At 48.0% G+C, this 15,035-nt stretch overlaps 1 protein-coding gene across 1 annotated transcript in view; it reads right to left on the bottom strand.

The window, feature by feature from the left end:
- Window positions 1-2,118: 2,118 nt before the first annotated feature.
- alox12 (arachidonate 12-lipoxygenase) overlaps window positions 2,119-15,035 on the bottom strand; it is a 31,757-nt gene continuing 18,840 nt past the window's right edge. Inside the window, exons 9-14 of the mRNA XM_041178721.1 lie at window positions 14,303-14,389; window positions 11,273-11,442; window positions 8,355-8,476; window positions 6,633-6,733; window positions 4,811-4,981; window positions 2,119-2,574 (exon numbers count right to left, since the gene is read on the bottom strand). Coding sequence (XP_041034655.1) covers window positions 2,395-2,574; window positions 4,811-4,981; window positions 6,633-6,733; window positions 8,355-8,476; window positions 11,273-11,442; window positions 14,303-14,389 — 831 coding nt within the window. The 3' untranslated portion in view covers window positions 2,119-2,394. The remainder of the gene's footprint in view (window positions 2,575-4,810; window positions 4,982-6,632; window positions 6,734-8,354; window positions 8,477-11,272; window positions 11,443-14,302; window positions 14,390-15,035) is intronic.

Raw genomic sequence — 15,035 nt, 5'->3', positions numbered from 1 at the left:
CACCTGTCCAGGTACATCACCCTGTTCCCCCCTTCCCCTCACTCACCTGTCCAGGTACATCATCCTGCCCCTTCTCCCCCTCACTCACCTGTCCAGGTACATCACCCTGTTCCCTCCCTCCCTCACCTGTCCAGGTACATCATCCTGCCCCCTCTCCCCCTCACTCACTGTCCAGGTACATCACCCTGTTCCCCCCGCCCCCTCATTCACATGTCCAGGTACATCATCCTGCCCCATCTCCCCCTCACTCACCTGTTCAGGTACATCATCCTGCCCCCTCACCCCTCACTCACCTGCCCAGGGATATCATCCTGCCTCCTCTCCCCATCACTCACCTGCCCAGGTACATCATCCTGCCCCCTCTCCCCCTCACTCATTCTGTGAATCAGCTGCTGTCAATATTAACTTTCAATTGGAAATTGGATCAATACCTAAAGGAAAAGATCATTAGAGGGAGAAAAACGAAAAGATCATTTCAGGAAGTGATTTGGCATTGGGAGTGGAAAAGCCTAAAAGTCTTTTCAGAGGCAGCTGAGGCTGCTGCAATGGGAAATCTTTGGTCTGGGGCTGAATGAATTAAAAATGGCTCAAAGTCTCTCGATTCCTCGCAGCTGTTTCTCTCTCTTGTGATTTCAGTGATACACTGCCACCCTCTGCTGGCGAATGGACGCCACTGCACCCACAGAGGGGAAGCCAATCCGACAGGAGGAGATAGAAAGGCTTTGTCAGGAGCTGAGGGGTAGACAAGTCTTTTTTTCTAAAATCTATTTTATTCATGAAAATTTATAAAAGTACTTCACGCGACCCTTCAAAGCGGACATGGCATTAGGTTCAAATCAAATCAGTTTCTTCCCACCAAGTGGCTGAAGGCGCAGCTGACAAGGGAGCGATTAAAATGGGACGTGCGCAAAAAGTCAGAACTGGATGGATTGGGTTGGGTTTCGGAGTCTATCCCAGGGAGCAGGTGAGGGACTCCCATTCACGTAGAGCCTGGGCGAGTTGCTGCATTGGATCTTGTAGGTGGTTTCTGTCGAGGTTCATCCCGAGCAGTTCTGTGACACAGGACTCTGTGCTCTACGGGCTGTTCCCAGGGACACACACTGAGACAAACATCAACTACAGCTGGAGGATCATCAACTCGGTGAAAGACGCTCTTTGGTCTGCCCGAAACTTGTTGGTCTTCCAGCGCAAAGAGTTGTCCCTGACCGAGTGTTGCAGACTGGCACATTCCAAAGTCCAGGACTACATGCTGAGGGACGCAGTAAAGCTTGGGGCAGCTGCTGCAAAGGCGCAATGGGGAAGGGTCGTTGTCTAAGACCTTTCAGCTACAATGCACTGGGGGGCTGGGAACTGTTGAGAGCCCCTCAGGCTGTACAGCTCAAACAAATGTCTGCAAATGATTGTAATATTCATTGATTGTATTGATACACCTCGTGATTCATGTTGTAAAAGTTGAATCTGATTGTACTTTTGTGACGGTGATTTTGAAATGGTTTGGAATGTTCTTCCAGATATTTTATGAATAAAGTATATTTTGCAAAAAAAAAATCTTGTAGATGGAACACACACTGCTGCTACTGTGCGTCGGTGGTAGAGGGAATGAATGTTTGTGGATGTGGTGCCAATCAAGTGGGGCTGCTTTGTCCTGGATGGTGTCGAGCTTCTTGAGTGTTGTGGGAGCCACACTCATCCAGGCAAGTGGGGAGTATTCCATCACACTCCTGACTTGTGCCTTGTAGATGGTGGACAGGCTTTGGGGAGTCAGGAGGTGAGTTACTCTCTGCAGGATTCCTAGCCGCTGACCTGCTCTTGTAGCCACAGTATTTATATGGCTGGTCCAGTTCAGTTTCTGGTCAATGGTAACCCCCACGTTGTTGATATTGCTGGTAATGCCATTGAGTGACAGGGGGTGATAGTTAGATTATCTCTTGTTGGAGATGGTCATTGCCTGACACTTGTGTGGCGTGAATGTTACTTGCCACTTGTCAGCCCAAGCCTGGATATTGTCCAGGTCTTGCTGCATTTGGACATGGACTGCTTCAGTATCTGAGGAGTCGTGAATGCTGCTGAACATTGTGCAATCATCAGCGAACATCCCCACTTCTGACCTATGATGGAAGAAAGGTCATTGATGAAGCAGCTGAAGGTGGTTGGGCCGAGGACACTATCCTGAGGAACTCTAGTGGATACAAGTCAAATGTGTTCAACCTTTCCTCATAAGACAACCCGCCCATTCCTGTTGTGCCTGACTCATGCTCCTAATTGATATGTGTGTATGTTCTCTGTAGTACTGGGGCCCTGGGGGTGTAGAATAGTCCTTCTGCCACTGTTGTGGGTCTGATCAGTCATCATTGGACCACATGGGGCTGCAGTGAAGTCCGCAGTGAGCAAGGCTCAGATACTGATGCTGTTCTCAATGTTTGACGGTATCAGGTCCTTGTATTTCAGAGGCAACTTATTGTTCCGCTTCTGGATCCGCTCCTCAATCTGCTTCAGGTCCTCCTGAAACTCTGCGATGACTTTCTTGGCTCTTTCCTCTGTGAAGTATTCCTCCTTAAAACAGCCCAGCAATATCTGAACAAATAGTATCATATTTAGAAAAAAATACATCTTATTATAGATCTTCTCCACCCAAATCTGAAGCTTCACTGGGTAGTTTTTTAAAATTCATTTACAGGATGTGGGTGTCGCTGGCTGGGCCCAGCATTTATTGCCTGTCCCCAATTGCCCCTTGAGAAGGTGGCGGTGAGCTGCCTTCTTGAACCGCTGCAGTCCATGTGCTGTAGGTGCACCCACAGCGCTGTTAGGGAGGGAGTTCCAGGATTTGGAGCCAGCGACAGTGAAGGAACGGCCGATATATTTCCAAGTCAGGATGGTGAGTGGTTTGGAGGGGAACTTCCAGATGGTGGTGTTCCCATCTATCTGTTGCCCTTGTCCTTCTAGATGGTGTGTGTGCGTGTGTGTGTGTGTGTGTGTGTGTATATGTGAGTGTCTGTATGTGTGTGTGTGTGTGTGTGTGAGTGTCTGTATGTGTATGTAACTGATGTGTATTCATGTACATTTTTTTACATTCGTTCATGGGATGTGGGCGTCGCTGGCTGGACCAGCATTTTTTGTCCATCCCTAATTGCCGATGGGAAAATGGCAATGAGCTGCCTTCTTGACCCACTGTGCTTCATGTCATTAGGACACACCCACAGTGCTGACAGGGACTGACTTCCAGATTTTGACCATGGACAGCGATATATTCCCAATAAGGATAGTGAGTGACTTGGAGGGGAACTTCCAGGTGGTGGTGTTCCCATGCATCTGCTGCCCCTGTCCTTCTAGCTGGTAAAGGTATGGAGGTGCTGTCAAAGGATCCTTTGCGAATTGCTGCAGTGCATCTTTGTCAATGGCATACTCTGCTGCCATTGGGCACCAGTGGCAGAGGGTGTGTATGTTTAAGATGCTAGATGAGATGCCAATCAAGTGGGCTGCTTTGTCCTGGATGGTGTCGAGCTTTTTGCGTGTTGGAGCTACCCTAATCTGGGCAAGTGGAAAGTATTATGTTTTAATGCTGGACATTATAAGATGGTTAAGTTTTAAACTGCCTCCTTAAATTGATGGTAAAAATGGCTGGTTTGGAAAGGGGAATGTGACCTCTCACAAAATTTGCCCGGAGACGAGCCCATGTGACCTGGTTGCTATGGAACAGAGGACCAGGTCAAAACTTATTGAATGTCAGGTGCAAGTTTTAACACTGGGACACAAAGGAGGAAGCAGCCAGTCCTGCTCTGTATGGATTCTCGGAGTCAGTCAGACAGAGAGATGTGGGGGAGGAAGATCAAAAACAGGTGCTGCTGTGCCAAGCAGAGGAGAAGGATGGTTTTTGTGTTAACTACCAAGCAGAGTGCTGGTGAGGACAGAATCCCTGTTTGAAGAGATGAGGATTTTGGGGATTTAAAGACCTAGGAATGGCCAGAGGGTGCCTTGATACTGAAAGTCCATTCAATTATGCTCATATTAAGTGAAGAGACTGTTTTTAAAAGGACACTGGAACATTCACCTTGGTGGGGCCAGAAGAAGAGACCCTGTTAAAGTTGGGAGGAGCCTGGGACTTTATATGCGAGAATACATCACTGCTGAGAGGGTGGAGCTCAGCTTTGAATTGTGTTAAGAAGTCAATGTGCATGAGTGTGCGCACGTATGTGTACGTGTGTGGGTGTGTACGCATGCGTCTGTGTGTGTGTGGGTGTGTGTGCATGGGTATGCATGTGTGTGCATGTGTGTCTGTGCGCACATGAGTGTGTGCGCATGCGTGTGCATCTGTGTGCATGTGTGTGTTCTTGCATGTGGCGTGTGTGTGCATGGGTATGCATGTGTGTGTGCATGTGTGTCTGAGCGTACATGTGTGTGTGCGCATGCGTGTGCATCTGTGTGCATGTGTGTATTCTTGCATGTGGCGTGTGTGTGCATGCATGTGTGTCTGTGTGTGTGTGCATGTGCGTGTGTGTTTGTGCACGTGTGTGTATGTGTATGTGTGCTTGTGTGCGTGCATGTGTGCGCGCGTGCATGTGTGTGTGCGAGTGTGTGCACACGAGTGTGTTTGCGCGCATGTGTGTGTGTGTGTGTGTGTGCATGTATATGTGTGTGCACACGAGTATGTTTGCGCGCATGTGTGTGTGTGTGTGTGCATGTGTATGTGTGTGTGCACGTGAGTGTGAGTGTGTGTGTGTGTGCGTGTATCCATGTCCACGCACTCATTTGACACATTTGTGAGTGTTTATATTAAGAGACGTCACTTCTGGTTGGCTCACGGATTCCTCACCTTGTTGGGAAGTGGTCGGCCCAGGTGCCATGTGAAGGCCATCTGCACGGAGGACTGACTCATGTCCGGCAAGGTCTCCATGAGATCCTCCATTGAGATGCCATCCTTTCTGGTTGGTGGAGGCTGTCTCATTGTACAGGGGCTGTTTGGTACCCAGCAGGACCAATCATACTGCCAAGAGAAAGAGGTCAAAGGTTAGGGGTCATGGAGTCGAACGAGCACGTTAAAGATATCTGACTGGGTGCCCAAAATTCTGAGGGGCTTTGGAATTAGGGTGAATGACGGTAGTTGAAATGGTAACAAAAGAGTTTCCCATCGACATCCCTAAGATCAACAGGAAAGGGAAGAATTCTTGGATACGGAGAAATATTAGGATATAGAGTTCCCAGCCGGTGTGGGAAAGGATTCCTGGGTAACTTTTGAAAGGGGAGTTGAGAAATGTTTGAAAAGGATTCTTTTTAATTGGGGATAGGGAAAGTTGAAGAGAGTGGTGGACCACCTAGAGAGAGCTAGCACAGGCAGTTTGGCCGGAAGGCTCTCCTTCTGGGCTGTAACATCCTCTGAGTTGATGCCAACAACGAGCATGGCAATTGGGGTTCAGAACCACAGCTTTTAACTACAAAATTCCACTCACTTCTTCCTCTTCCCACCTGACCTCACCCCCGCCCCCATCATCCCCCAAACTTGCATTTATATATCACTTTTCACAATGACTGGATGTTTCAAACATCTTTACGGCCAGCGAAATATGTCTTTTTTTTAAAAAATGCAGTCACTGTTGTAATGTAGAAAACACTAAAGCCAGAATGTGTACAGCAAGCTCCCACAAACAGCAATGTAATCGTGACCTGCTCATCTGTTCATGTGATGTAGATTGAAGGATAAATATCGGCCAAGACACCGGTGGTTACTTCCCCGCTCCTTATTTTTTATTCACTTACAGGATGTGGGCTTCGCTGGCTGGGCCAGCATTTATTGCCCATCCCTAATTGCCCTTTGAGAAGGTGGCGGTGAGCTGCTTTCTTGAACCGCTGCAGTCCGCGTGGTGTAGGTACACCCACAGCGCGGTTAGGGAGGGAGTTCCAGGATTTTGACCCAGCGACAGTGAAGGAACGGCCGATATATTTCCAAGTCAGGATGGTGAGTGGCTTGGAGGGGAACTTCCAGGAGGTGGTGTTCCCCATGTGTCTGCTGCCCTTGTCCTTCTAGATGGTAATGGGTTGTGGGTTTGGAAGGTGCTGCCTAAGGAGCCTTGGTGAGTTCCTGCAGTGCATCTTGTAGATGGTACACACCCTGCTGCTACTATGCTTCGCTGGTGGAGGGAGTGAATGTTTATGGATGTGGTACCAACCAAGCGGGCTGCTTTGTCCTGGATGGTGTCGAGCTTCTTGAGTGTTGTTGGAGCTGCACTCATCCAGGCAAGTGGGGAGTATTCCATCACACTCCTGACTTGTGCCGTGGAGGTGGTGGACAGGCTTTGGGGAGCCTCTTTGAAATGTTGTCACCTGAGCAGGCAGATGGGGCCTCAGCTTAACATCTCATCTGAAAGGCTGCAGTCCTGACAGTGCCGCACTCCCTCAGTACCGCACTGGAGTGTCAGCCTTGATTTCTGTGCCCCCCTGGGGTGGTACTCGAACCCGGAACTCAGAGGTGAGAGAGCGGTACTAAAGCTGACCCGCTGGTCCTCACTTTGACCCGGCCCCTCACCCAGCCGCCTCTTATCAAACCCTCCTACCTCACCCACTCCTCCCCTACCCACCCCTCACCCTAACCCACCTGACCCTGAGCGCTGAGTGAAGCAAGAGGGCCCAAAGTCCCTTACCTGACCGTTGTTGACTGCAGCGTGCTGTGCCGAGCACGTGAAGATCACCATGGTTAGGAATTTGAACAGCTCCTCTCTGGTTTGGAAGGCTGCTGGGAGTTCTGAAGGAAATTAGGTTAGTCCGACAATCAGATCATAGGGGACACGAGGGTGCCATCTAAGGAACCCCCCCCCCAACTTCGCAAATCCTTGTTGCTTGGCTTTTTCTATCACGTTTAATGTACAGCATGGAAACCGTTTGGCCTAACTGGTCTATGCAGGTCTTTCCTGCCCCCGACCCTATCAACATCCCCCCTTCTATTCCTTTCTCCTGCATGTTATTATCCGACTTCCCCATAAATTTATCTCTGGCATTCTCCTCGGCCACCAATTCCCACTCTCTGGAGTTAGAAGTTCCTGCTGAATTTTTTTTTTTTGACACAGAAGGGTGACTGGGAGGCACTGGATGGGACACAGGTGCTCAAACAGGAAACCCCCCCACCCAATGGTCATCCCCCACCGATATCATCCCTTCCGTCAATGCCTCCAAGATCTCTGCGCTCCTCCAATTCCGGCCTCTTGTCTGCCCCTGATTTTAATCACTCCATTTATGGTCGTGCCTTCAGCTGCCTGGACCCTAAGCTCTGGAGTTCCCTCCTTAATCCTCTGCGTCTTTCTCTCCTCATTTAAGATGCCCCTTAAGATGTACCTCTTTGACCAAGCTTTTGGTCATCCATTCTAATATCTCGTTATCTGCCTTGGTGTCAAATTTTGTTTAAAAACACTCCTGTGAAGCGCCTTAAGGTGGTTGACTATACTAAAGGCGCTATATAAATGTAAGTTATGCCTGATTATTTGAATTGTTAAATTAACATGAAGGGTACCAGTTGAACTTTTATCAAATTTGATTGCGAAATTGTGAAACTTCTGTTTGTATCTTTTGAGGTTGATTTGCCTGGTCTGGCAACTCATGTCCCCTGTGCCTCCAGAGCACCAGAAATGTTTTGCCTTTGCCAGTGCTGGCACCTGCATTGCCCGTCCTCCATCCTCATCCACATGGTCATTCTTCAGGCAGGAGCCTGAAGGCGGAGCATCCGCAAACCGTGCAAGCATAATTGGCTGAACAACCGGGCTGGGGTCATCAGGAGCAGTAGCCTGGGCTGATGCTTCTCCCTCGCTATCATCTGAGATACTCTGGCCAAATGAACTGTTCCTATAATTGTCCCGGTTGAGCTCCATTGGAGATCTTCATGCTCTAAGTGGGCACCCCTATCTATTGGGGCACTGGCAAAGATGTGGTGTTCAATGGTTTAATTGATCTGTGTTTGATTATATTAGCCTGTTGACTGACCCATGTTCACTGTACTTGATTGATTAAGCCTGGGTGTAGCCTCTGAGAGCCAAAGTTACCAGTAACTTCCAGAAGCTCCTGAGGTGCCAGAGCTATGTAAGTGTGTGTCGAAATCGTGTGATTGCTGAGATATTTTAAAGCACTATAAATAAACCTGTTGTAGACTTAAACTAGTGTCATTTCTGCACTGCTCCGAGGTAAGTCAAATATGTAAAATATGTAACAAACCGGCAAATACACAACAAAATTGGCAATGAGGATGGAATTTGAACCCACATATTAACCATTCAAATCACACTGATCTCGCTATCCACTTATATTTATGATGCTTTTCTACCTCCACGCTCTTCATCCTCTTCCCAATTACTCCACAAACAATTGCTTTCAGTTACCGACTCCTGGAAGTTCCTGAAATCCCTCCTGCACCAGGTCTTTAAGCCAAGCCTGCAGTTCAGTGTCCTCGAGTACTTCCTGGTCACTCTCGTAGTAGAGGCCTGTAATGCCTTTGACGTACCTAGAGGGGGCGGTAACAAGACAGTTGTTAGATGTTTTTTCCCCTTCCAGTTCTCTCCCCTTTGCCCAGTGGCTCACTCTTCTGGGGCTCAAGGGGGCCAGGTCCTCCATGGGCACTGACAGACCTCCGTGAGCGCACCCCCATGGACCTGGTGCCAAGTTTGGCCAAGGCATTTAACCCGTGGATCCGGATTTCACTTGACAACTGTACCCATGCACTATACAGGAGGTCCCAATGGATAGGGAATAGACATCACACAGCCATTGAATGATACGGCACACAGGGAGGCTCTTTAGCCCATTGTGCCTCTGCTGTCTGGTTGAAAGAACTCTCCAATCAGTCCCATGTTTCTTTTCACCGCATTCCAGCTTCAAATAATTCAATGTGTTTAAAAAGAAAAATCTCCTCATCTCCCCTCTGCTTCTTTTGTCAATTATCTTCAGTTTGGTTAGTGACCCTTCATCACTGGAAGCAGTTTCTCCTTGTTTACTTTATCGAAACCCTTTGTTATTTTGAACACCTCTATCCAATCGCCTGGGAGTCAGATTCCCAATCCCACATTGAAAGTCCGGACTGGTACCCTGTGCCTCTGTATGAAGTCAAGGATGCCAAGTACGTTTTCTGTCAAAAAACCCCCTCTACTTGTCCTGGCACGAGCAGCAATGCCAGCTGCTTCGTTTCCCCCTTCAGGTGGGGTGTGGGGGTGGGTTGGAAGAGATGGGTGGTGGAGGCCAGTTACAGGGACCTGCAGAGTACCTGGCAGAAACATCTTCCCTCACCACAGGTCACGGGTCTCACTCTAATCTGCACAGCTCACAGAATTGTTACAGCGCAGAAGGAGGCCATTTGGCCTATCATGTCTGCGCCAGCTCTCTGAGCATTTTAACTTACTGCCAAGATCTTGCCCATTCCTCGTACCCCTGCACATTGTTTCTATTTAACTAATCATCTAATGCCCTCTTGAATGCCTCAATTGAACCTGCCTCCACCACACTTCCAGGCAGTGCATTCCAAACCCTAACCACTCGCTGTGTGAAAAAGTTTTTTTCGCACCTCGCGTTTGCTTCTTTTGCAAAACACTTTAAAACTCTGCCCTCTAGTTCTCGATCCATTTATGAGCAGGAACATCTTCTCCCTATCTACTCTGTCCAGGCCCCCTCATGATTTTGCAAACTTCTATCAAGTCTCCTCTCAGCCTTCTCCTCTCCGAGGAGAACAGTCCCAACTTCTCCAATCTTTCCTCATGACTGAAGTGTCTCATCCCTGGAACCATTCTTGTAAACCTCTCTTTGCACTCTCTCCAATGTGTTCACATTCGTTCCATGCATTTGACACAAGGGCACTGAACCATCAAGAGAGTAGGTGGTGGACAGGGAAATGACACAATTCGAAAGGTCTATTTCAAAGTCAGCCTTATAGGTTCCAGCACACCTATTGTTATATTGCTGTGCATTAGAGAAGGGTCACTCTTCCCCTCCACCCCCACCATCACCCACCCCAGTACCTTGGACCAGCTTCTCTCCCTCGTCCAGCAACGCTACAACAGATCATTTTGTCATTATCGCATTGCTGTTTGTGGGATCTTGCTGTGCGCAGGTTGCCTGCTGCGTTCTCTCTACTTCCAGAGCGTCTACGCTTCAGGACGTACCTCGTTGGCTGTGGGATGCCCCGCGGGTCACGGAAGGCGCCACGGAAATGCAGGCCTTTCTGTCCTTTCTCTTCTCTCACCGCATAAGTCAAAGGGACTCTGGCCCTGCTACCCCACTCTGTCCCGCATCCCCCCACCTCCCCCGCCGCCACTATGACCCACCCCACTTTCCACCCCCACTTTCCACCTCACCATCCTTCAGCACCTTGTTCTGTCCTGGCACAGCCAGTTCGCCATTGGAACAGGAGAAGGCCATTCAGCCCATCGAGCTTGGTCCGCCATCCTTGGAGATCCTGGGTGAAATGTGACTAATTCCACATTCCCACCTTTACCCCAGATCCCTGAACACCTTTGGTTGACACAAATCTATCAATCTCTGGTTTAAGATTGACAATGGACCTACATCCAATTGTCACTTGCTGGCGAGAATTCCGAATATCTACCCTCTGTTGAGTGTGGAAATGTTTCCTAGTTTTGCTCCTGAAATATCTAACTCTAATGTTTAGCTAATGTCCTTTAGTCCTACCCTCCCCAATCAATAGAAACAGTTTCTCTCTATTTTCGCTATCAGTTCCCCTTAATATTTTGAAAAGTTAAGAAAATCAAGGAGGTGAGATTGCCTCTCAATGATGCCTTTTTGTCAAGGGTCACATTCCAGTGTTAAAGTCACTGGATAAATGCAAGGTTCTTGTAACCCAGGACATCGCAGACATCCACCGCCTTAAACGTTCACTCCCCCCACCACCGATGCACAGTGGCTGCAGTGTGTACCATCTACAAGATGCACTGCAGCAACTCACCAAGGCTCCCTCGACAGCACCTCCTTAATCCCCGACCTCTACCACCACAAGGGACAGCAGACGCATGGAAACATCACCACCGGCAAGTTCCACTCCAAGCAGCTCACCGTCCTGACCTGGAAATATATCACCGTTCATTCCTTCACTGTCGCTGGGTCAAAATCCTGAAACCCCCTCCCTAACGGCACTGTGGGTGTACCTACACCGCAGGGACTGCAGCGATTCAAGAAGGCGGCTCACCACCACCTTCTCAAGGGCAACTAGGGATTGGCAATAAACGCCGGCCTTGTCAGTGATGGCTGCATTCCATGAATGAATAAGATGAATAAGAATTAGCAGGAGCTTTACTTGTTGATTGCAGACCAGAGCTGGAGGCCATCCTCTTGGTAATAATATTCTTTTAATCCCTCAAGCCCGCGCTCCTTCAGGTTATCTGGCAGACACATGGCTTGGTAGGTGAAAGATTGAAATGCTTTCTGTGCAATCACGTCCTGGCCAGCTCCTCCTGAGGCAACCACCTTGAGAACATAAGTGAAGAATAAAGGAGTAGCATAAGATATCCCATCTGTGTATGCAGATAGACTAAATAGGTATTGGCTTAATGTAGTGTGAGTGAGGTGTTAGCTTTCTTTTAACTTGTGGATGGTTTACAAATTTACACTATACCCTCTACCCACTAAATATGCCAGACAGAGAGGCGGGGCTGGTGCATTAAGTATAAGTGAGCTTTTAATGGCTTTATTGTTTTAATTGCTGTCAAACAACCTCTTTAGTTATGAAAATCTAATTTTACAAATGTGGAGAATCATTCCTTCAGAATGTAATGGTTGTTGGAGATTTTGAAAAACACTTAAAATTAAAAAAAAAATTTCTTCCTGTCTCTTTTCCCTCTCTCCCTCTCTCTTAAATCCTACCTTTTTTTTTCTTTGCCTTCATTTCCTTTACTGACCCAATTTTATATTGGATTAAATATTCTAATTGTTTAGACTCTCCTGGTTTAGACTCTCTGGCCAGAACTTTTCAGATTTCTTGGAGGTGAATTTGGAGATGGGAGTGCTGGGAAAATAGGGGAACGCTGTCAGGATGGCTCCCTGGCATGTTCCCACCTCTGGCGTGAATTTCCCAGAGCGGTCTGTGAGTGCAATTGGAAGGGAAAGGGAAGAATTAGGACGCTTAAAGACCTCGACTGATGACCCCTTTGAAGGGGAGAGGCAATTTTCCTGGCATTGCTCCACTGTATCAGGAGCTCAGTGATATTTTTGATGGGGCTTCACAGTGCAAGTTTTCAGGCTGCAAAACAATGAAGGCCTTTTAATCAGTTGCCAGCAGTAATGCTTATGTTTGCTGAAACAGAAGGCATGGACTTGCAGCCAGGTCAGGGAGACCAGTGTTTCTGCTACTGCTGTACCTGATGCAATGTCATCACTTCCTTCCTAGGGAAGTCACCTCCATTGTGACACAGCCACTCCTGTAGCTGGCACCTCTGCAGCATTCACACTGCAAAGGCCACTACTGCCCATGTCCCTGGGCTGCAGTGAAAGCACCTTCCGACTCCGGAACCCAGCTGCCCTTCCTGATTGGACTGGGCTCCCAAAGGCGGCTTTTTCATTGGCCGTCTCCAGGAAGATCTACCCGGTGACACTAGTGGGGTCAGGACAGGAAATGGTCCCAACCCCCAGGTATCTCATAAGTGCCGGCCATGTTATAAGTTATTGGGGCTTCTTTACACAGATACTGACACACTGTGCTTACCCACTCACACACACCACAGATCCCCTGCAGCAGGCGCCATGCTGTAAAGGCTCTCCAATAACCCTAAGTTGCTTCTCAAAAGCCCATGAAACCTCTCTGGTGTTGAAAATTTAATTTTACAAGTGTGGAGGTGCATTCCTTCAGAATGTTGGCAGCTCTTGGCATGGTGAACAGTGAACACCACTGCTTTGCTGCTGATCACAAAATCCTGACCAATGTAATGGTTAAAAGATAAAAGCAAAATACTGTGGATGCTAGAAATCTGAAACAAAAACAGAAAATGCTGGAAAAACTCAGCAGGTCTGACAGCATCTGTGGACAGAGATAAAAACAGAGTTAAAGTTTTGAGTCCGTATGACTCTTCTTCAGTACCTATGTTTCCTAATTTGGCTCCTGAAAGATCTAACTCTAATGTTTAGGTAATGTCCTTTTACTCCTCTGAAGAAGAGTCATACGGACTCGAAACGTTAACCCTGTTTTTCTCTCCACAGCTGCTGTTAGACCTGCTGAGTTTTTCCAGCACTTATTGTTTTTGTAATGGTTAAACAGTTCATTCCAAGGATATTTTAGGGTTATGCTTGTTAATACATTGGGAACATGATAGGAAGCGAGACAATGGGCTTAAGAGGACTAGTTACATGCATAATGGTAAATAAGTTAGCACCTGGTGTTTTGTGTAGCAACTACCTCATTTCTGAGCCATAATAAATTGTCAAAGTCATAAAAGCAGTGTGCATGACTAGAGGTCTATAAAGACCTTGAGCTCTCCTTCGCATCTTAGAGAGAATGACAAGCGAAAAGTTTATGGAAGGTTATGCCATTACCCAGGAGGAAAATTGGGTTTTATTTCTCTGTCTGACTAGAGACATTGAGCCTGATTTTAGCTCAATGTAAGTGAATGGGTTAAGTGAGTTAAAGTTGGGATCATTATATTGAGTGTGTCAAGTCTTGAGACCACATCTGGAGTACTGGTCTCCTTATTTAAGAAAGGACGTAGATGTGTTAGAAGCAGTTCAGAGAAGGTTTACTAAACTAATACCTGGAATGGGCAGGTTGCCTTATGAGGAAAGGTTGGACAGACTAGGCTTGTATCCGCTGGAGTTTAGAAGAGTAAGAGGAGAATTGATTGAGGCGTATAAGATCCTGAGGGGTCTTGACAGGGTGGATGTGGAGAGAATGTTTCCTCGTGGGAGAATCTAGAACTAAGGGTCACTATTTAAAAATAAGGGGTCACCCATTTAGACAGAGATGAGGAGAATTATTTTTCTCTTGGATGGAAGCCTTTGGAACTCTCTTCCTTAAAAGGCAGTGGAAGCAGAATATTTTGAAGACAGAGCTAGATGGATTCTTGATAAGCAAGGGCGTGAAAGGTTATCGGGGCCATGTGGGCTTGAGGTTACAATCAGATCAACCATGATCTTATCGAATGGTAGAGCAGGCTTGAGGGGCCGAGTGGCCTACTCCTGCTCCTAACTCTTATGATCGTATGTTCTGGGTGGAGCCCAGTGAAAGGTTTATGTTGCGGGCATTTTTGGTGTCATATTCAAATTTGCTGACAATAGTTGAAGGAAATTAAGGGCCACCCCAACACATTCTAAAGATGAGAAGAGAGAAGGAGACACTTACTCTGGCAATGACGCCATCCTTTCCCAAGAGGTCACTTCTGGCCCTGGTGTTTATCTCGAGCGTATACCTTGTGTGTGGGGTGAGGAGCTGAAACAGTGAGGAGAAGAAAATGTTATGGGATGAATGGAATCCGGACCAGCTTTGCACACCATGCTCGTGACTGCACTCGTTCCTCCCAACTCAAGTCTCCCTCTGGCATTGGCGGGGGGATAGAATATTTCTCCCCAAAATTGCCGGAGAGAGGAGTGAAATTTGTCTTGACCTGAATTTTGTCCCTGCTGGCCCAGGTGGGACCCCAATTGCCTGCTGCTTCCCCCACCCACAGAAGGAAGGGCCAAGTAGTTCCCATCTACCTCCTAACCGTTTGCCCTCTCTCGCTCATCTCTGCCACAAGTATGAAGCTAGGCCTGGGGTAGCACCAGGACTGGACCCCAGATGGGGGTGAGAGGGGGCCAAAGAAGGCCTCACCCATGAAAGGCTACCTGGAGCTATCTCTGTTCCACCCCTTCCTCCCCCCACCCCACCTATCCATGTACCTTCCAGGGTGGTAATTGGCAACTTCCAACTGAAGGGCATCCTAATGGAAAGAAAGACCCACTTCCCACCTCCAATGCCTGTCTCTCTCTCTCTCTCAGCCCAACCAAACCAATCTTGGCTCAGTAGGTAGTGTTCTTGGGGCTGGATTGTACAGGGTGCCATATTCCACCACACCCCCCGACCCCGGGCTGAGCGC

Source organism: Carcharodon carcharias, chromosome 33 (genome assembly GCF_017639515.1).
Source record: "Carcharodon carcharias isolate sCarCar2 chromosome 33, sCarCar2.pri, whole genome shotgun sequence".
NCBI lineage: Eukaryota > Metazoa > Chordata > Chondrichthyes > Lamniformes > Lamnidae > Carcharodon > Carcharodon carcharias.
This window is presented reverse-complemented; position numbering and strand designations above follow the sequence as displayed.